The 22,012-nt window shown below is 38.5% G+C and overlaps 1 protein-coding gene across 2 annotated transcripts; it reads left to right on the forward strand.

The window, feature by feature from the left end:
* The first annotated feature begins 1,334 nt into the window (after positions 1-1,334).
* On the forward strand, positions 1,335-21,734 carry Gp93 (heat shock protein 90 Gp93). 2 transcript variants are annotated; one of them, XM_045768128.2, is made up of 15 exons: positions 1,335-1,580; positions 3,336-3,466; positions 5,294-5,392; positions 7,654-7,779; positions 7,861-7,998; positions 8,085-8,253; positions 10,835-11,010; positions 11,120-11,247; positions 12,621-12,849; positions 14,453-14,652; positions 15,268-15,439; positions 15,538-15,783; positions 17,904-18,040; positions 20,906-21,039; positions 21,119-21,734. In XM_045768128.2, exons 1-15 carry the CDS (start codon positions 1,520-1,522, stop codon positions 21,328-21,330), a joined length of 2,358 nt encoding a protein of 785 aa, XP_045624084.1. In that variant the 5' UTR covers positions 1,335-1,519; the 3' UTR covers positions 21,331-21,734. The 2 variants fall into 2 exon arrangements, with proteins under 2 accessions (XP_045624084.1, XP_045624085.1); XM_045768129.2 differs by lacking the exon at positions 17,904-18,040 and adding an exon at positions 19,871-20,007 and having other exon boundaries at positions 1,422-1,580.
* Positions 21,735-22,012: the final 278 nt, after the last annotated feature.

Genomic DNA, 22,012 nt, shown 5'->3' on the forward strand with positions numbered 1-22,012 from the left:
CCGTGTTTTGCCATTTACGGCTTGGCAGAAGGACGGTTCCATGGGGTTATAACTCTACGGGTGAAAAAGCATCTCCTGTTTTCCTCATATTTTTGTTCATATTACATCTGACCTTTTCAACAAGTAGTATGGAGTAATATCGTTCAAATTGTTCAGTATTTAAATAAATTTTGATCAGCCCTGTCAACCTAGGTTTCCTATGAAGTGTGATATAAGGGGGTTTTGTATTTCCATAAGGTATTTCCATATTTTAATCTCCATAAGGTTAAGAGTGTGATAAATCCAATGTCCCCGGCCTACTGTCTCCCTCAGTCACACAGCTGCCTGTGGAGGGTGTGGACACAATGCCACCCAAGTCTGTAAAGGTTACAGCTACTCCCTCTTGACGGGCGTGCTTTCCGGAGAAGCCACATTCTTAAGGTCCTGAAGGACGTTACCGGCATCACACCCACTCACATTAGTCACGAAGGTGATGATATATCGTGCTCTTCTTTTCATGTGAGGAAGAGCTAGGAAAACTCTTGACCAACGACGCCATGCTTCGCAAGGGTCATGCTTCGCAAGGCATTAGGTAGTGTATGTACTAGCTCTATCTATAAATCCATCATTATCTTTGTAACTCATCTTCTATGTATGTATTTTTAATTGAATAAAAATATTGATTTTTTTTTTAATTTTGACATTGCCAAGGAACCCATCTTCAATCCCGGGCCGGAGGACGGAAACGCTTGGGCGCGTTCACATACATAGCGGTTAATTGGCACCCGTGAGTTATGGCAATATTGTGATTGTGGGTTACATCAATGGCAAGATCAGTGGTTCGGCTAGGCCTATGGGGTGACCTCGATCAATTTATTTAAGTACATCAAGCCTGGAATTGTCATCAATATAATTATTTTTATTATACCGACACATAATATTATTATAATTATATATAAAATATGCATGTACACATTCATACATACATACACAAACAATAAGTACTTCTTCAACCCTGGAAAGTTCTGGAAGAAAATTTGTTATATAATAACTTTCCTTGGAGCCATTATCGGTGGCCAGCTTTTGCCTTGGCTTTGCTGGCTTTTATTATTTATATGTCTAGCTAAAGTATAATCGTCATTAAAATATTAAGCTTATGTATATATCTTAGCATATACCATATTATTTATTATAATAGTATGTTTTTAGTTGGAAATATATTCATGTATATTATACACATTTTGGAAAAAATTGAGATATTCATTATTACGTAAAAGAACAAAGATTCAGCTGGTGTGCTTGGAAGAACGCCGGGGCGGCGCGGGAGCCAATAGGAGCCAGCCAACTCTGCCCTCACTCACACACTCCCCGAGTTGCCATTGGCTGATGGCCGCGCGTGGTCTGCGCTGATTGGGGATTTTCATGACCACGCCTACTTAGGGAGGCTCCTAGCCGTCGTGTACACAGTAAAACTGTGGCGCTTAGTCGTGTGATAGAGCCGTCGGTGTGTGTGTGTAGCTGTCCCACGGGTGTTGACACCATGTTACACCTCAGCTCCCGGTGTGTGTCGCTGCTGGCGTGTCTCCTGCTGCTGGTGGCTGGTGAGGCGGGTTGTGAGGGGCCGCTGATGTAGTACATGAGGGTAATGGTTGAGGGAGAGGCGGGCGGGTGCAAGTGTTGGGTCGCCGTCACTACTCTAGTGGTGTACCAAGTACACGTATTGGCACCGGGTTTAAATGGGGAAATTCCAATGCAGGAAGTAAAGTTTCCTCTAGCACAGTGGAGGAAAGGAACATGTCAAAGCATCAGCCAGCAGGGAAATGTGGGCTGGGAAACTGTTGGGAGCATTATAGTAGTACAGTGGCTCTCCATTAACATAGGAATTTGGTAGCTGTAATATTGACTATCTGCACAGTTTGATTAGCTGAATTGTAAATGTTACCAAACTTAATTTCCTTGTAAGTTTAGTAACGAAAGGCTGTGATCCTCCTGACTGAAATTATAAACTATAACGTCCACTGTACTATCTCCCTCCACTTTCTGACAGTGCTTGTTAGGGCTAAATTAATTTTGGAAGTAACGGCAGATCTCTAAACTGACGCGTTGTCTTCCATTGGGCCATGAGGGAGGGGTGGATGGCATGGCATTTAACAAAGGTTCGGGCTTCTATGCTGTGGTAGGAACAAGTCGGGCAGGGACCACAAGGAACAAGTCATTCGCTCGAAAAGGGGGAAACATTGTGGAAGAATTGGTAGTAGTCCTCTTGGCTTTTCCTTTTAGGAAACTAAATAAAATGCCACTCAAAACTATAAAAGAAAATGACAAACTGGATAATGCAAATTTCAAAAGATGCCAGTCTAGTGAAGGTAATTTAAGATGTTAGTTCATTCTGTTGCACACTTACAGCCCTACTCTTAGCCTAGTAGTGTACAAGAGGTCTTTTGCTGTTGGAATACATTGTCAGTTATTGGTAAGGGGATGGTGGTAATCCATTGACTCTAGCACTGTACCTACACACTATATGGCATTGTACCTATACACTATAGATAATCACTTCAACAACTTCAACGGATAGTAATTGAACACCGACCTGCATGAAGCAAGTGATTACTATCCAGCTGAAGTGGTTAGGCGATAGAAAATATATTTAACTTGTTGGGAATGTGCATGAAATTCATAATTGTTAGAGGAAAGTTGCATAATTTAAACTTGGAAAAGTGTTGGAGGGACCTGTTCCAAACTTGCAGATAAAAGCCTCTTAACAGGAGGCACAGTATGAATGACTATTGAACAAAAAGATGCACTATGTATGCCAGGAAAATTCCATTGTTTAAGGGACAAACTTTTCAACACCTCCCTAAACATACACAACTAGCTGACCTGTGCTAAGAAAACTGATACACCTCCAAAGGATACCAGATCATCTAGGGAAAAAGATTCATAAATCAGATTGAAAGCAGTGTTGTAAAAGAGCCTGAGTGGCCAGACCCACTATAACCAAGGCATTGGTCATAGACTGGGTGGTGGGGGGGTAATTATCCCTGTATTGGGTAGTACTGTACCTTGTAAATGTACCAAAGTAAATGGTTTAACTTGATGCAATGTTGTCACCCCTTCCCATGAAAATCTAATATGTTGGGAGTCTTTACTAAAGGAATGGTTCTGTAAATTGTACAACATATAGAAATTCAACAGCATAAATTTAGTAAATTGTTTTAAGTGCAGTAGTTACATAACCACCTTGGAAGGTACACAAACCTGGCTATGAATACTGAGCAAAGTAATGCACACTAAACTTGTAATGCTGTAATAATTCTCATTGACAAGAAATTCAAGTTTTATATATTTTGTTTCAGGAAGTGCAAGAGGAGATGTGGGGACTGTGGAGCAGGATGTGGGCTCGGGCATGGAGGGATCACGCACTGATGACAACGTGGTGGCCAGGGAAGAAGAGGCTATTAAACTAGATGGACTTAATGTGGCACAGGTTGGCAGTTAAAGGATAGTTTGGTTTGTGGTAGTCATTTATAAAATTTGTTTTGCCCATGGAAATAGTGGATATAATAGCTTTGTGACTGTAAAAAGATAAATTTCTGAAGCCTCAGAAGGTAAAAAAAAGTCAGGCAAAGTAGAGCATCATGGGTTGAAAAGTACCACACAGCCTTGCAGAGTGCCTCCACCCAGTAAAATATTCTTTTAATTTTTCTTAAATTTTACATGAATTAATAATTCATTATGAAATACTTTGTATATACCAGTGCTGCTACAAACTGCTGGCCATCCTTGGGATTTAATCCTGTGACTCTTTGCTAGCATGTCATCCCTAGTTTTGGGCATTTTGCTTTAAGTGAACTGGGCATTTTGCTTTAAGTGAACTGGGCATTGCTTACTCGGGCTTCATGAGCCTAGGTCTACTACCATTGGTGGTGGTTGATTACATTCTGGTGTTTGCTTGTTGATCTGTGACAAAGCCACTGGGGGTTGCGAGTCTTGTATTCTTCAGCATAACCTCGTGATTAGAGAGGGGAGGTTTTTTATGGGATGCATTAGGGTGCATGGGCTAGGTTTATATAGCAGGCTACGAGCACACTTTGTAACCGTTTTATGTAGGCTGTTCAGGGGTTACTTTTCCCCGCTAACATCTGTAGTGCCTGGGTGTCCTGCTTGATTAGCTGCCTTTAGACCCAGGTAATTTCTTATCGAGCCAGTGACCAGTCGTTGACTGCCCTGTCAAACCTGTTGGTTGCATGAGGGTTTATGCTTGTCTGCTTTGCTACCACCAGTCACCGTTACTTGTTGGGTTGATCAATCCTTCGACATGGTACTGTGTTGGTCACGGGCCAATAAGGCTTCTGTGAATAAAATGTAGGAATGTGTACATATTAGTTGTGCTCTTCTGGCAGGTAACTGGCAAAAGATGGTGAAAATTCTCTGACAAAACAATTTAGTGTTGTGTAGTTGAGAAAGGTGATCTTTGGATGGTCCCTTATTACTTTGGTTTTCTGATGCAGCTAGTTGTCTTGTCCAAATGGACAGTGATGCATTAACACTTTAGTCCGGGCATGACGCAGCATTGCGTTATCAGTTTACTGTCGGTAATCTCGGGGATGACGCAATGCTGTCGTCCACTAAAATAATTGCCAAAAATCTGTTTTTTTATCAGATTTTTTGGGGACTGCTCAACAAGCCAAATGCAATCTGTGACTACAATACAAACATGAAAGGTGTTGATCACTTTGACCAAATGATCAAATATTATCACTTCATAAGGAAAACTCACAAATGGACGAAGAAAATTACCTTCTATTTTGTGCAAATGGCTATCTACAATGCTTATGTGATGTACAACTACTACACACAAAATAGTAAACTATAATACTAAATATACTAAAATACTAAATACTAAAAATTTGTGGGCTTGACATAATTTCCTTTATTAATATGAAGCCTAAATGAGGCATCTTTATAATTTTTTCTGTATTGAAATCACCTTTATTGAAAAGTTGTTCATAGGGTTGACAAGTGTGCATTTGGCTCAAGTCATTGGACAGGAATCTTGTTAGGCTTAAGGTTAGTCCCCCCCCCCCCCTGCCCCTTCTCCATCTTCTCATGCAAACTAAACCTTTCCCAAGATTTCAACCATTTCATACTGTTAACAATTTCATACTGCTTGGGTAGGTGAATAAAGTGAAAAGTTAAGTTCATAAAATGTCCTGCTTTGAGAATTAAACTTTGGACACTTGTTGTGCCACAGCCATACACTGGAATTTAAGGCATGATGAAATAGTAAAATGGTTGGTAATGATTGTTGCAGATAAAGGAGTTGAGAGAGAAGGCGGAGAAGCACGTCTTTCAGGCAGAAGTGAACCGCATGATGAAGCTGATCATTAATTCCTTGTACAGGAACAAAGAGGTAAGTAGCATTAATTTAATACTGTACTTTGTTTCAATCTATTTGATGTTACTGTAGGTGTGCCAACATTATGGTACTGTATAAATTTATTGGTTGAGAGATAGTGACCAAGTTGTGCTAGTAGAAACTTGTACATAAGTAATGGAGGAAATGAGCTAGTTTTGAATACCTGTAAGGTGGGAAGAGATATGAAAGAAGGGTTAAGATATAAATGCAGTAAGAGTAGTGAAACTATATAGTGCACATTTGACTAGTTTGATGGCACAGTGGGAAAGGGTAGTGTATAGTATTGGAAGCAGTTTGTGAAAGTTAATAAACAGCAATTTAGGCCCCTGAAAATATATGAATAACTTTGAGGGCAGAAGTCTGGCTGGTAAGGTGGGTGCAGTGTTAAATGACAAGCACGAGATTTTCAAAATACTTGTAGTAGATCACATAGTTTGAAAGTGTAAATGCACATTACTTTAACCTCTGCACTGTGCATCACAACCATGGTGGGTTTTAAGTTTACAGTACCAAAAAAATCAACTTGCATGTACACGGCTCTCAATTCTTCCATGGGCCTCCTGTATTTATTCAACAGCGAGAGTCGCTTTTTCTAGGACAAAGTATTTTTACTAATGTGTTTTGTGCAATAACTTTAGGTTTGTATATATGTGAATACAGTGAATTTATATACTGTACATCTGTAAATGTGTGTCTTAGAGTTGTACATAATGAACTCCAATATTGACACATACAAATTGTTAGAATTAAGTGAGAAACGGTGAGAGTGGGCCGTTATTCCCGTGTGGCACCTACCTCATTTTAACTGAAAAAGCTACTCTGGGCCACTAAGCTACATCACAAGAGGTAGTCATTTGGATCTTTGCTTCCTGGATGCTAATTAACATAAAGCTGATTTTTTTAGCAAGATTCAATTGTTTTTTAATGTGCAAAAGAAAATGCTTGTACCTATTATCTCAGATAAGTGGTTTTGCTATTAACTATATATAGTTATAAAAATGTATAAAAGCCATAACAAAATAAATCTGTGGTAATAAAATCTTGGCATAGTATTGCACTGTATGCTGTGACCTGCAGATGACTTGCACCCGATTGAGCAAAATACCGAAAAATGTACTATGTACATTATTACAATGAACACTGCTAATATTGGATTTACTAAATCATGAATAACTAATTTTGTGAAAGATTATCTAATAGAATATGAAGTTACTTTGCATGATGCATAGATTCACAAACCTTATCAGTGTGGTGTGAATGTGAGCCTCCTGCTGTGAACATAATGACTAGCATTGTGTTCACTGATACCTGAACCATGTGTACATAATTTTTGTCAGGATCTGACGGTCATTAAAAAATAATTGCAGTTAATCATTTTAGTTATGATCATAGTGGTACTATGACCCTGTAACTTGTGCAGAGCTCCAGATGCATGGGCCAGCCTTGGTCACCCTGGCAGTACAGAGGGGCTCGCAGCCACGAGAGATGCGCACACATTTTTTGTGAAGATAGCAGTTTAATAGTCGTGAGCTCTGTGTACCCATTGGAGGTTTGAATCCTTATATACTAAAATGTATGCTGGTGTGTGCACCCAGTTTGGCCATGATATTTTGCCGTGTGCAGTAGTGATTAATGCTACAGGACACTTTCCTTTTGTTTGTGGCCTGGGAATCCTGCCATGTACTTTATCAGTGTTAAATACATAAGGATGGTTCTTGATTACACTGGGGGTAGAATGTTGATCTACAGAGCGGAGTACTTGTAATTTTCTTACCGGCCAAAGATCTGCCCTCAAAGGTCAAAGGTAGTTTCCATTTGTCTTGTCTGGGGCCAGATTCACGAAGCAATTCCGCAAGCACTTGTGAACCTGTACATCTTCTCATTCTTTGTTGGCTTTGTTTACAATTATTAAACGGTTAATGAGCTCTGAAGCACCAGGAGGCTCTTTATAAGTTTATTGGGAAGTTTTCATGCTTGTAAACTGTTTATTAATAAATGTAACCAAAGCCGTCAAAGATCGAGGAAAGATGTACACATTCATAAGTACTGTACTGTACTTGCATAACTGCTTAATGAATCTGGTCCCTAAAACATTTTGAACTTTAACTTTGTTAAAATGGTTGCACATTTTACCCGAACTTTAATTTTATTCTAGGCAATTAGTTCCCCCACTAACAGTTTGATAATGTTGGGTGTTCTAGACTGCCTTTAATCAGGGGAATAGGATAATTTTTAATAAAAACCTGTTCTTGCAGATCTTCCTCCGAGAATTGATCAGCAATGCATCTGATGCCCTGGACAAAATTCGTCTCCTGTCCTTGACTGATAAAGAACAACTAGATACAAACCCAGAATTGGTGATAAGAATTAAGGCCGACAAAGTAAGTGCAATTATGTATTGATTTGAAACTGAAATTGTTGAATATTTGTTTTGAGAGGCTTGAATATTTTTTAAATTTCAGGATAATCATGTGCTGCACATCACCGACACTGGCATTGGTATGAGTAGAAGTGATCTCGTCAATAACTTGGGGACCATTGCAAAGTCGGGTACGTCGGAATTCTTCTCAAAGCTTCAGGAATCTGATTCTACTGATCAGGTAGGCACGAGCCAATCTAGTAAGAATTTATGAATTGTTAAACCCTTGTAATTGTGCAAAGCCTATATAAATGTACTTCTTTACAGGCTAGTGACTTGATTGGACAATTTGGTGTTGGTTTCTACTCTGCATTCCTTGTAGCAGACAATGTAGTGGTGACTAGTAAACATAATTCAGACAAGCAACACATTTGGGAATCTAACTCTGCGGAGTTCTCAGTTGCTGATGATCCTCGTGGAGACACGCTGAAGCGAGGTAAGCTGGCTGCAGAGCACTTTTCACCTAGTAAGGACTACTTTAAAGGGATGGTGAAATTTAACTGGCAATACCGAACTGGTTTGTCGGTACAGTATTTACATTTTAACTAGGAACGCAATTTTTTAATTTGCTGAATATTAAGCAATTTTGTAGTCTAGTTTAAAAATGGGCATGCTAGATTTAGATAACTTAAAGTTTAAATTCCAAATCTATTAATCATGAGTGAATGGAACAGCACATGGCTAGCACCCTTGCCCCTACAACAGGGTTTGAACCCTGGTTATGGAACCCTGAAACATCTCTGAACCTGTGTATACATACACAGGCTCCCTGTCCTTGATGAATGAATTTAACACTTTCGCGCTCTCCGCGAAGAGATACTTTAAACTGAAAATTCACAAAGATGGATATTAGAAATTGGTGCAAAAGTAGCATAAAATGCTAGACTGTTAACACTTCAGCAGTCTGACCTGTGTTCCTGACTAAGTGTTCAAATCTACCTGGACCCCCCCACTTGGCAATAATGTTTACAATAGTTTTGCATTTTCAAAGTTACTTATTGGGTCATGACTACAAATTTGACACTAGATAGTATTAATGCAAAAAAGTTTATAAAGCTTGATGGGCAAGCAGAAAGCTAGTTGGGTCCACTATTGCTCTGTCCACACGGTTGCAGCAATTGTCATGTTTTTACTGACAGATGCAAATGGAATAGCTTGGGAACATGGAACCAAAAATTTAGCACTGACAATGACTTTTAGTATTGTCAGAAGGAAAGTGTTAATAGGTCTCTTAAAGTAATAAAGCAAAATGAATAAATTTACTTAAATTAGCTTTTTGTTCAATTAGGCTGTTAGCCATAATGCTTTGAATGGTAAGGGGAACTGTGTTAACTGCTAAAATGTAATTTCCTAACTGCTACATGGAAATAAGTTGTACTGTACTAGTGTAATGTGCAATCTTTTGGCACATTGCCACTGGTTTAATATAAAGGCTAGAAATGGTCAATTGACCTGAAGGTTCTAGTTTTGGATTGGCCAAATGTCCTCGGTTTGCCAACTGTAGTCAATGTGGCGGGATTGTAACTTTTCCACCACTGGATATGGGGTTGGTGTATAATTGGCAAATTATGAAACTAGCTCTCAGCATATGTAAGCTACTTGGTCTAAAGACACTACTTGTGGTCATTCTTGAACTCGGTTATAATACATTTCACTAGCCAATACTGTAGCTTGGCTAAATGAAATTTGGGGTGAAGTAGCTGATCCTCTTGACTTTTCCTACCATTGCTTGCGGGTTGGGTATAGGGTATGTAATAGATGAACTAGACCAACAAAACTGTTTTGGATTATCTTTAGACTTCAAGTTAATTTGTTGACACTTAACTAGTCATAAACACTGTTAGATGAAATGCACTGCCCCAAAATTAAATGGTTGCACTTTAAACTTGATGCTCCTTTACAGCAATTTAAGCAAAATTAGTCAACTGGGGAGGAGGGGGGGAAAAAGACATTAGACAACTTGTCATAGAAAGCAAGACTTTGTAAATTTGGAAGATTCAAAATTCTTTGATTAGCCCAAAGCATAATTTTCTTAGCTAAAGTTAAAGAATGTGCTGCCTTTTGAGCTTCTGCTTTGACTTGTTCTGAAGACTGTATTAAGTAGTTACGCCACATGGTGGGAAGACTTTACTTTAGCTGCAAGATTTTAGTTCATTGCAACTATACTATAAATTTTGAATGGTTTATGCAAGAGGCCAGAAGCAAGTCATTTACAGTTGTATATTCAAATGTAAGTTCATGTAGTTGATAGCTGTAAGTACTTTCAGTGAAATCTTAAGGACTACGCTGTTGAGGCTCCAAGGTACTTTTTAGCGTTGTGCCCAGTCGGCACGTGCCCAATCATAAACATTCCGGCCGTCTCGGGGTCCCACTTGGGACTCTTAAAATGAATCCTAATGTTTTTTAGGATTATAATGATAAATCTTGGTATCAAATGGGTTGCAAATGAATTTGGTAGTGTATGCAAAAGTCCTGATAAGCAATTGAATATAAAGGTTTAAAATTTTGGTATTGCTTATTTTCAAACTGATAATGTACACATTTTCTTGTACATTGCTGTAAAGAGAACTAATGTATCTACCAAGTGTTTTGGCAAGCATTGTAAATTTTCTAGATATAATTAGTTGAAAGATAGGTACTTGACTGAGGATTTCTGTAGGGTCCCCTGACGAGCCATGGCCACTGCTCAAAGATTTTTGGTATTTAGATGTGCTTGAGCTTTATGCCTTTATTTCAGAATAGTTGATAAAACTGAAGAATGGACGACTACTTTTAAAAATTACTAGCCAAGTTTTTTTAACTGTAGACTACCATTGGTTATGTTGGTCATTCCTGATGTCTATATTTTATATTTGATGTCTATATATAAATCTGATCCAAAGGCATTAAACTTTGGTAACATTTGCTTTCAACCATTGGTAGATAATAAAAAATTCACTGATTGGCATTAAAACTTTAATGAATTTCTTGTCCTCGTATAGTAGATTTGCACATTTCTAAATGGTCAACTTTGACAGGGACGACGGTGTCTTTGCATTTGAAGGAAGAAGCTTATGACTTTGTTGAGGTGGATACTGTGAAGAACTTGGTTAAGAAGTATTCCCAGTTCATAAATTTTCCAATCTACTTGTGGGATTCTAAAACTGAAGAGGTTGAAGAACCTCTTGATGAAGATGAGGCAGAAGAGGATAAGGTATGTTGGAGCCCGTAGGGTCAACTTGGACTGTTTAACTTTGTCTCTTTAAATACTTGTATATACTGTTTAAATGTGTAGATTGAAAACTGACACACATTGTCCACAGGTTGAAGAGGAAGACGAGGAAGGGAAGGTGGAAGAGGAGAAAGAGGACAAGCCCAAAACAAAGAAGGTCTCGAAGACTACTTGGGATTGGACTCTTCTAAATGACGCCAAGCCAATCTGGACAAGAAAGTAAGCTTCATATTAAATTGCCAATATTGACCCTAATTTTGCTAATGAAGGAAAATTGTTGGCATGTCTTAAACTTGTCCATCTTTTTAGTCATTCTTAGTATGTCTGATCCCTTCCCCTCCCACTTTCTACTGGAGAAAGTGAAGAGCCATTACAACTATATAGCACTTGGAAGGGATAAGGATCTGGGATGGGACGGGAGAAAGAATGGTGGCCAACCACTTGGATAGAGGATTGAATGCCGACCTGCACAGACACACTCGCCACCTTCTGGACCAAATATTAATCTAAAAGTTCAGTGGGTAATACTAGATACTAAAGTTTATTTGTATGTTAAAGATTTAATGGAAAACAAATTGACCACTAATGCGCCGTGTTTGGGACATTTCCCCTGTGCGCATAAGATAGTGTTCGCAAAATTTTGATCTGTTAAATGATCATTTCCCTTCCTTGAACACGTACATGTAAAAACTAAAACTTCACTTTGGGTGAGGGGATATGGAGAAGGGGGGGCATCACGGGCTGGTCGCCCCATGTGTGAAGCTCCCAGAAGCAGTCTCGAGCACTGTGAGTATCCACAAATATATTTTAAATTACTTGTTCTATGTGTTTTTATTTGGCCCCTGTACCACTTGGCCCCACAGTTCTACGAAGATGAAGCAGTGATGTCAAATGGAAAATCTTAACTAAATTAATAGTGCTAAATTTCAAGAGTTGGAACTTTGTCCAACTGTTCTCCATCCATCCATCCATACATTAGTTTTTGATAACTGCAGAGAATTTTGAGCTAGAAGTGAAACTAGTGGCAAATGGAAGTAGACTGGCAACCCTGGTGAAGTAAACCACTGATGTGTGAAGTGGCCTTATGTTTGATGCAAGAGGTTTCACTATACACGTTAGAATTTTTTCCTTGTTGGTAGAAGTGGTTGTGATTTTTGTTGTACCTTGTAAGAATGTTAAATTTATCACTGGTAACCCTGCTGTGTAAAAAGTGTCAAGGTTTAGCATACTTGTGCTACTTAATGTGTGTTAAATATCCTACCAAATTTCATGTAAAAATGATCAGGTTGGGAGCTATAATTTTAATTTAGTATTGCCCACAATGGTAATACAAATTTTTCTTTGCATGTTCTCTGTAGTCTTCTGGTACCAAATGTGAACTTCACAAAAGCTATGCTAGCAGTGTGGAACATGTGACACTTGGCCTAGCACCAGCCTTGGATATTGGTGTTATAGTGAAATCTTGAACTGTGCATTTGCTGGTTGCTTGGGCTCTTGTAATTTTTTCAAAGATGTGCAGCCCTTTATAAGTTTATAGTAATTATGGATTAAGTTGATAGTTCTAAATGTAATTTTCCTGCATTAATTTACAGGCCTGCTGATATTGAAGATTCAGAGTATAATGAATTCTACAAGACTCTAAGCAAAGATTCCAAAGATCCTCTAGCCAAAACGCACTTTGTAGCAGAAGGTGAAGTGACGTTTAAGTCACTTTTGTTTGTCCCAGAAGTTCAACCCTCCGAGTCCTTCAATAAGTATGGCACTCGCACGGATAACATAAAGCTCTACGTTAGACGCGTGTTTATTACTGACGATTTCCAGGTGAGTTCTCTCTGCACACTTTAGTTTACACTTAAACTGTTAAAAATTAATCCTTTAATATTGGCACATGTGCTTAATTTGTAAGAATTATGTAAAATTGTACTTGCTTTAATTGTAAAAAAAAAATTAGTTGCCTGCTCAATTCCTAATTAACTTTTGCTACATAATGCAGCAGTCATAAAACCAAAATATTGAGCATGCGGGATGATGCAAAAGGGTCGTGCACAAATTTTGTAATGGCTTAAGTTTGAACATTGTGGGGTGAATGAGTTTAACATAGTTGTGTGTGCACTGGGAATGCTTGGCCTACCTTCCGTAGGCCTCTCAACTTCCTTCCTACCTTCCCTCCGTAGTAATCTCGGAGAATTTGAGATTTCTCGAAGTCTCCGTAGAAATCTTGACAGCCTACTAGTAGGCTGCCGAGATTTCTTTATATAGTTTGTGCTGATTGTAATACCACTGGGAATAGCCGAGCAGGTTCAGTTAGTGAATTGATGCACGATAGGGGACTCGGAGTTTGGACAAGTTTTTATTTGGGTATTCATAAAAGACCTGCATGTATGGAAGTTGAGACTTGGGAAAGACCTAGATAAATACAGTAAAAGTTTGTAGGTGGTTAATTTATGCAAAAAAAAAAAAAAAAAAAAAATTTTATTGCACAACACACGACTTTGAATTGCTGTAGTGTTTGAAGTGCAGGCAGTCTATGGCATTTGGGTGGACAGTGGTTATGTATGGACTAATACCTTTTTACAGTTTCCTTTGTTCTTAATATTGCTCACTTCCTTTCCTCTAAATCTTTTTTATACAAATTAGTTAGTTTTGCATAGTCAAACTGGCTGCTGAAAGGGCAGAACTTTTCCTTAAGAGTTGCAGGCTCCTGAAATTTGATTACCATGCAATAACTAAGAAATTGATTGGAGTAGTGTTACAGTATTCAAAACTAGTCCAAAGGGTTTTTGGTCTTAACAGAATTCGAAATCACTTACCCTGCTTGTATGGTGGTTATACTAGATTGAACTTTGGTTAAAAATTGTCACCTTGCTGTCTGCATTTAGTTTCTCTAATTTTGAAATTGGGGATAAACTAGGCCTCATAGCAGTCTTGGCTATGAAGTTACCCAATTAAATTGGTCAATAACCTTGTGGAAAGTCATATTAGTCTCCTTGAAATCATAATGTTCACAATTGGTAATCTCTAGTTTTCCCATTTGTAAAAAATGTAAAGGTTCATAATGCAGTAAATATTTCTACATATTGCAGTAGCACTAGTGTGAAACCTGCAAATTAATAGGTTGTAGGTGAGGTTACGGTAGTTTTGTTAGCACTTAAATTGGGGAAGACCTCTTCCCAGGAAGAAGCAATGCAATAGTTAGCCATCGGGAACCCACTTGTTGCTAGGTGGCACGAGGCATTACTCGAGAATGTGCCCAACCATTTGTCCCATCTGGGAATGACACATTGTGAATAATGCAGTTGTAGGCACTTGAAATATTAACAATACAGTACTTAACTGATGCTGTAGACCATTTAGAATGTGGGATTGTGTAATTATATCTGGTATTATTGGTTTAGACAATTAATAGACTACCTTTTCTACACAGGACATGATGCCAAATTACTTGAGCTTTATTAGAGGTGTGGTAGATTCGGACGACTTGCCCCTGAATGTATCTCGTGAAAATCTTCAGCAACACAAACTCCTAAAAGTAATAAAGAAAAAATTGGTACGCAAGACCCTTGACATGATAAAGAAAATGGAACCTGAAGAATATGATAAATTCTGGAAGGAATATTCTACAAAGTAAGTTAAATAATAATTTTACTAGAACTGTCTACAAAGTCTACTTATTCCATTAATATTCTACACTAGACACCTATTTTCTAGCATTTCCTTTATATCTAATGACCCTCTGTTGGGACTAAAGTTGTAAACTTTTTATTAAGTGTTGCACCCAAATGTTTTAAGGGACCTGAAAAAGTTCCCAGGGAGGCGAGGTCAGCCCCCCTTCCCCCTGGGAGGTGAGGGCAGGGCCCCCCCCCCCCCCCCAGGAGGCGAGGGCAGGGGCCCCATCCATCAAAGCCCCCTAGTTACACCAACTGTCAGTTAAGGCCAGGCTAGCCACAGCAGAGTACATGTGCCCACACTTAACTACAGGTTCTAGAAGCTTGGAATGACTACCTACAGTGGCCATATGGTGTCAATAAATCACAATAGGGGCTATCAGATGATACCCCACATGGTAGTCCTGGCCCCATGGAAGAACTGGTGCACAGGCATCTTGTGCACTCCAGGCAATGAATCCACTCGTTGCTCTACTTGTGTAGTCCATTTTTAGTTGAGCTAATGTTGGATTAAATTTTTAAAGTACTTATAAAATATAACATAGTTTTGTATTTGAATGTTTTACCATTACAGCATGAAGTTGGGATCGATTGAAGACTCTGCAAACCGCACTCGTCTTGCCAAACTGTTGCGCTTCCTCTCTTCGGCGAGCAAGGATAAACTGACTTCGTTGTCAGAGTACGTAGAGCGAATGAAGGAGAAACAAGACCACATATATTACATGGCTGGTGCTTCAAGAGATGAGGTAGGTGGTGGGCTGGATGGTAGGTGTGGGAAAGCATTTGGAATATTTAAAGCAAAACTTTATCACTTTGGCCGCATAACTAATTTTGATATTTTTAGGTTGAAAATTCGCCATTTGTTGAACGTCTAATAATGAAGGGCTACGAGGTGCTGTTTCTGACTGAAGCTATCGACGAGTATGCTATAAATGCCATACCAGAATTTGAAGGAAAGAAGTTCCAGAATGTGGCCAAAGAAGGCTTAACAATTGATGAAGGAGAGGGAGCAAAGGAACGAATGGAAGAGTTGAAGACGGCTTTTGAGCCACTAACAAAATGGCTTTCTGAAGAGGCTCTTAAAGAGGAGGTAAGAAATAGGACTTGTAAATAATTTGGAAAAGCTTTAGTTAATGCAATTAAATATGTACTCCAAAACATGGAAATAATGCAAAGTATTGCATAGAAAAACCTGGCCTCATGATATAAATGGTTATAAAAAATCTTAGCATTTTATACAAACTTCTTCAACAGTGCCTTTGTCATTTGCTTTAAATATAATAAATTCCTAGACCTTGGTTCTAGCTTCATTAAACTAGTTTTAGAAAATTATTTTGGGTAATGTACAGCTTGATCACTTTTTCTTTATAGTGTTTTGTTTTTCCTAAAGTATATGCTTAATCAGTTTTATGAAAGATTAAGACCTAGAAATGGTAGTGCCCAAAGAAACCAATAAAATTCTAATTATGGAAAGGTAGCATTAATGAATGGTGCATGTTGGGCAAACATTGGCAGTGATAATAGTACTCTAAACCCTTGATAGTCTGTGGTTATACATTGCAAAATTGCTAAAGCACTTGAGCTTTACTAATAAATGCGCAGTGATCAGTTGTACAAAGCGGCAACGGCAGCTTGCAACCTATCTTTGACTAATCTTGCTCTGGCCTGGTCCCAGGTCTAACATTGCTGATTACTTTCCTTCCCCCATGTTTGCTAACAGTCGTACCTGCTTTGAGTTCTACTCCCCAAGCCTTGGGCCAGGCTTGGGGAGTAGAACTCAAAGCGGGTACGACTGCAAACATGGGGAAGAAAAGTAATCCTTCCCCCATGAATTACTTGTGAATGAACTAGGCATAAATGCACTATTAAAGTAAATTTGAAGTTTTGTGGGATTAAGTATTGAATCTTCCAAAAGTAGAGGTTAATAACAACTGGTTTTTAATTATTATTCCTATCAATATTGTAATGGCTTTCAATAATTCCTTAACACTTTCACGCAGGGGTGGCGCCAGACATTGATCGTTACCAAGTTTTCTCTTGTGTCCGCGTAAGGGACTCCGTCAGGAGTCTCGAGAAAACATTTGTATAAATTCCATTTTTTGTCCTATCTACTTGGATAGTTTACAAATGTTCGCCATGAAATTTACGTTTTCTCTAATAGCTGAAGAGATTATTTGGGAGAATGGCATGGCATTGAATCATTGTGGTAAAACAATTGTATTATTGACACGATGAGTATAATAGACTTAGTTTTTGTTGCCGGTCTAACGCATCCTTGTGACATTTTACATTTGTTCTTCTAGAACATTCGATTGCGAACACATTGGTACAAAAATGAAAGACATCGAAAATTAATGTCAGGACAGTGAAAAGAATATAAACTTTTCAATGCGGGTTTCGCTGATATGCCGCTGCGGGTAACACTTCGGCCACTTCCCACTCTTGTGGGTGGGCTGCGACATTGATTCTCTATTTATATGCATATGTCCACGTAGGGAATTTTATTGCGATTTCAGTGATACCAAAATTAACGTTGTAGGACAAGTTCAGAGTTGACAACCCTGAAGATAATAGAAACATTTCATTGCTGTCTGGCGCTGACGGCTAGTGATTGACGTAGTTCTATATTTGGTGCCGATGTAACTCGTGTTTTGGTGACATTTTATACTTATGTTTTTCTAGAACATTCTATTGTGAACACATTGGTACGAAAATGAAATGCGTACATCGAAAATTAACGTCAGGACAGTGAAGTATACACCTTTCAGTGTTGCCGCTCAATCGCCCGAAACGCCGCACGCATAAGGGGCAAGTTTTTTTCACTGCATCAATTGTGCGAAAGTGAAACAAAAGTTTGACATTTAATGTGGATTTTAAGTTATGGTGTATGGATAAAAAGGTCATGGTAAACCTGTTTGTGCTGAATTTATAATTTGTAGATCTTGGTATTTTATCCTTTTATGAAGGGCATTAAAACCATTGTATGAACTTTACTATTGGCTCCTAAATATTAACTTGAAATTTGATTTAATAAACATTTTAAACTTTGATTTCTGCTTTTAACTGCATGTGAAGTCTGTAAATAGTTTTGGGTGCTTTGGTCTAAGACTCCAACATTCTTTTAATTTAGGAAAATGGTATTTAGAGGAACCATATGCATTGACTTTCTGCACTGACTGGGTTTTACCTATGCTTGAACTTTTCACTCAGGTTTCAAAGGCAATTGTATCGGAGCGTCTGTCTGACTCTCCATGTGCTCTAGTGGCAAGCATGTTTGGCTGGACTGGCAATATGGAACGCCTGGCTATATCTAATGCACATCAGAAGACTCATGATTCTCATAGGGAGTAAGTTTACTTGGCATGGGTAATGGTTTTCTTTCCTGTAACAAAGTTCTTTACCTTTGCTTATTAAGAACTTGTATTAAGAACTTGTTTCCTTAAAGCTTCTTAAGGTAAGAGTGGCATCCAGGTATTTAATGCAAGAGTGAAGCTCACAAATTTACTGTTATAGAAGTGAAGAATGACTTGCATAAAATTATGCATGCATGCATAAAATTGTATGCAGACACCAATAACAATCAATGGTAGTAAACCTAAACTGTAAACCTGTAACTGGCAGTGCTTTAACCTCCGTGCTACACCACTTTTGAGACATTCTGGTGGTCCGCTGAAAAATTCCCCTCCCCCTTTTTCTTTTTTAGTCACTTTCCTCGACAATTACATGGTGGTGGTTGGGGGGGGGGGATAATTAAAAAAAAAAAATTTGGTGACATGAAGATGCAATGTCATCAGTCTGTGCGCCCATGCATGAAGCTCCCAGAGGCGGTCATGCGGGAGATCTCGAGACCCGTCACAAATATATTTTCATTAATTTTTTAAACATTTTCTGGGCTTTCTAATTGTTTGATGCACACTTGCCATTTACAATATGTACACAGTAGAACATTGTTCCAAGGAGCTGAGATACAGGTGTCACTGTCAACACATTGTTGCAATATTACTTACTTTCACTTAAATGTACACCATGTACAGACACTATTTAGTCATACACTGTATTACCCAATACTTCGGAAGTGCGTAATAAGTCTATGGTACACAGCGTGATTTCACTCGATGCACAGGGAACACACAACTTCGCTTCCTGTTTCTTTGTGCAATTGCAAACAACGTGCTCATGTACACCCTTGGCTTTAGTTCCTGTAGGTGGTATGTAGCAAAGCTTGTGAAGTGCAAGGTAGTCTTGAAAAAATCTAGGTAAAGACAAAATCGATGACAATTGTCCTGGTATCACTCGTATCTTCACCTGTGTACGGTAAAGTGGGTGCAACATCGCTTAAATTGTTAAAAAAGTCCTCCCTTGCAAATTCACCCATACTCATTGCACTGTAACAACCACCGCCATGGAAGCCGCTAACACCGTTCATCTATGCTACTTGTAACCACCACCACTGGCAAACACTGTTCATCTATGCTACTTGTATCGGATGCATCATCACTGAACCCAGAAATGATTTATCTATAGTATCTATGAAAATTGGAGACGTCATGGGTGGTGCTCATTTACTGGATATGCTCCCTGTATTGTCATCATTGCTGTATCACTTGTATCTCACCCTTGTTAGGTCCCTATTGTGCCTAGCTGCATCAGTATCATGATCCTTTTCTTCAAAATGTCTGAATTTCAGACAGAGTAATCTTTCAACACTGTCACAGGTGTTTGAGACAGATGCACATGCGCGCCACCCATGGTTGCTCGCTTGAAACTGATCCAGCCAGCAGCCCTTAGGGCATGCTGGGATTTTTTTTTAAAGATGGCCGCCTCACTGAAGGTCTTGGGTGTCCATTTTGTACATGACCAACTGTGCGTTTTTTTTTTATTCGTACGATATCTTTAAATGGGATTTTTCTTTGCCTGCGCTTTGCCTTCTGCAAGTATAGTGGTGCAGTTCAGTGGTTAAACTGCAACCTTGCCATAGTTAATTTTTAATAAAATTTGCAAGGCATTTAAAGACTGATTATAGCAGTAAACATGTTTTATAGCTGGTGCAACTTTGTTAAAAGCTGGTCACAAGTCTTTTCTACAGTACTAAATACAGTACTGGGAGATGTCGCTCCTGACTAACTCTAGTGCATGGGAAGGATTATTGTAAGGTAAGCTTCAATGTTCTTGTGTAGATTGTGAAAGCAGAAGTTGGAGAGAGGCTGTCGGAGTCGCCGTGTGCATTAGTATCATCGAGGTTCGGTTGGACGGCAAATATGCAACGTATTGTGACCTCGCAAACTCATGCAAAGAGCAATGATGTCCAAAGGGAGTAAGTAATGTATTTGATTCCTTTTAACAATGTACAGTATACTAGTAATTTACTACCTAATGCTTTAAATTTAATTTTTTGGAGGGCAAACTGCCTGGTGTGGAATAGAGAAATTTTGCTAATTTATATACAGTACATTAATATTGGAAGTTGACTATCCTGTAACAGATGGTAAAAAAATCCTGGCTTGATGCATTCTTTAGATTACTCGATATGAACCCATTGGAAAGTTGGCTACACTGTGCAACTAATTCTAGTAAACTGACGTAGTGTGGCCTCGTCACGTGATAGTGGGAGGGAGATGCAAGAGCTATATACTGGCCATTCATGGGGCTTGAGCAAATTCTCTACCCTTAAAGCAAACTAGAGTACTTATGGCAAGACAGATCCATAATGGTTGGAAGGAAAGTGTTGTTGTACTATTCTAGATGGGTATTCAGATTTTTTAGGCTTAAAATTTCTTTGGCCCCCACAAATCACAAAAGTACTTAAACCAAAATTGATGTTTATAAAAGTGTTCTCTACTATAGTTCTCATGAATTTCTAGACTTGATATTCAGTGCTGTGTAGCCATGGATTTTCTCGGTTAATAAACTATAATTTAAAGTATAGGTGCATTTTGCTCCTTGGTTCTTTAGTGCTGAGGTAGGCTTAGTGCCCAAAAGTTTTAAGCAAGCATTGACAGTGCAGTTGTAAAATTTTATTCAATGTTTTATTAAATATCTTGTTCTGCAAATGATCTCACTAGAATGTAAGATTCTGGAAAGTAATGTAAGATTCTGTTTGTATTGTTGTCGTGTTCGGTTCTTTAGATAGAAACTTTAATGTAGTGCTTAGTGTAACGGTGTCAAAGGCATAAATGTTAAGTACCTTGCAATTAATTTGCCATTATTTTCAGTTACTACCTAAGCCAAAAGAAGACGCTAGAGATAAATCCTCGCCACCCACTGATTAAAGAACTTTTAAAGCGGGTTGGAGATGATCCCACAGATGTTACAGCAAAGAACATTGCAGTTATGATGTACCATACAGGTGAGTGTCTTTTAATGGTTTTTGAATTTTATTTGTTTAATATAAAAAATTGTGCTACATGGAAATTTATTATTTACAGCTACACTAAGATCGGGATACATGCTGAAGGATACGGTGAACTTCTCAAAGTCCGTAGAGGAAATGATGCGCCAATCGCTAGGAATTCCTTTGGATGAACCGGTGGAAGCAGAGCCAGAGTTTGAAGATGAACCAGATGAGGATGAACAATTGCTAGATGAGGATGAGGAAGATGATGCTGGAGAAGTGGAAGAGATGCACGACGAGCTGTAAATGGATAGCGACTTTAGCATGGGTACAAATAATGGTAGTTGGGTATCATTGATGGAGAGGTAACTGTAAAGCAAGTTAAGTGGTGCCATGAAGGTCAAGTGGACAATTTCATTATCATGTTAAGCTCACTAGGTTTGAGATAAGAATTAGCCATTGGAAAGATTCCTTAAATTTGGGTAAATTCAATAAATTACTGTATACAATTGGGATTTGAATGATTGAACAACAATTTGACTTGTTAGTTTGACAAGTCAATTTAAGTTTATTGGAATTCATTATCTGAAGCCAGTGACTGCCATATATCATGTCAGCTTTAAATTAAACTGTAACACTTTCCTGTCATTCATTGGCTTTAGGATGGGTGTATGTGATCATAATCATTTTGATAATAAAATGCAAAATAATTGATATTTTTTTTTACCAAAGCATTGTCCCTACCATTAATGGGGTATACTGGAATGTTGGGTTGAAATAGTCTATATCTCTATTAGCAGGACTTTAAATTTACAATATTTATAAAATGAGATTATAAAAACTTAACCGCTGCAATATAGTGCTTTTACCACTGCACTGCATTAAAATGACATCCCTGTGGTGCGGCAAAAGTATATTCAAGCATTTCTCTTGTTAAAATGCAATCCCTGATCACGGGAAACCAGAAATATTGTATGGGACGTACCTT

This window comes from Procambarus clarkii, chromosome 91 (genome assembly GCF_040958095.1).
Source record: "Procambarus clarkii isolate CNS0578487 chromosome 91, FALCON_Pclarkii_2.0, whole genome shotgun sequence".
In the NCBI taxonomy this organism is placed as follows: domain Eukaryota; kingdom Metazoa; phylum Arthropoda; class Malacostraca; order Decapoda; family Cambaridae; genus Procambarus; species Procambarus clarkii.

Excerpts from the sequence above, each read along its gene's own strand:
- Gp93 (XM_045768128.2), top strand. The coding sequence starts at position 1,520 with ATGTTACACCTCAGCTCCCGGTGTGTGTCGCTGCTGGCGTGTCTCCTG. Across the intron at positions 8,254-10,834 it reads TGGAGACACGCTGAAGCGAG|GGACGACGGTGTCTTTGCAT; the intron begins GTAAGCTGGCTG and ends CAACTTTGACAG. Across the intron at positions 12,850-14,452 it reads TTATTACTGACGATTTCCAG|GACATGATGCCAAATTACTT; the intron begins GTGAGTTCTCTC and ends TTTTCTACACAG.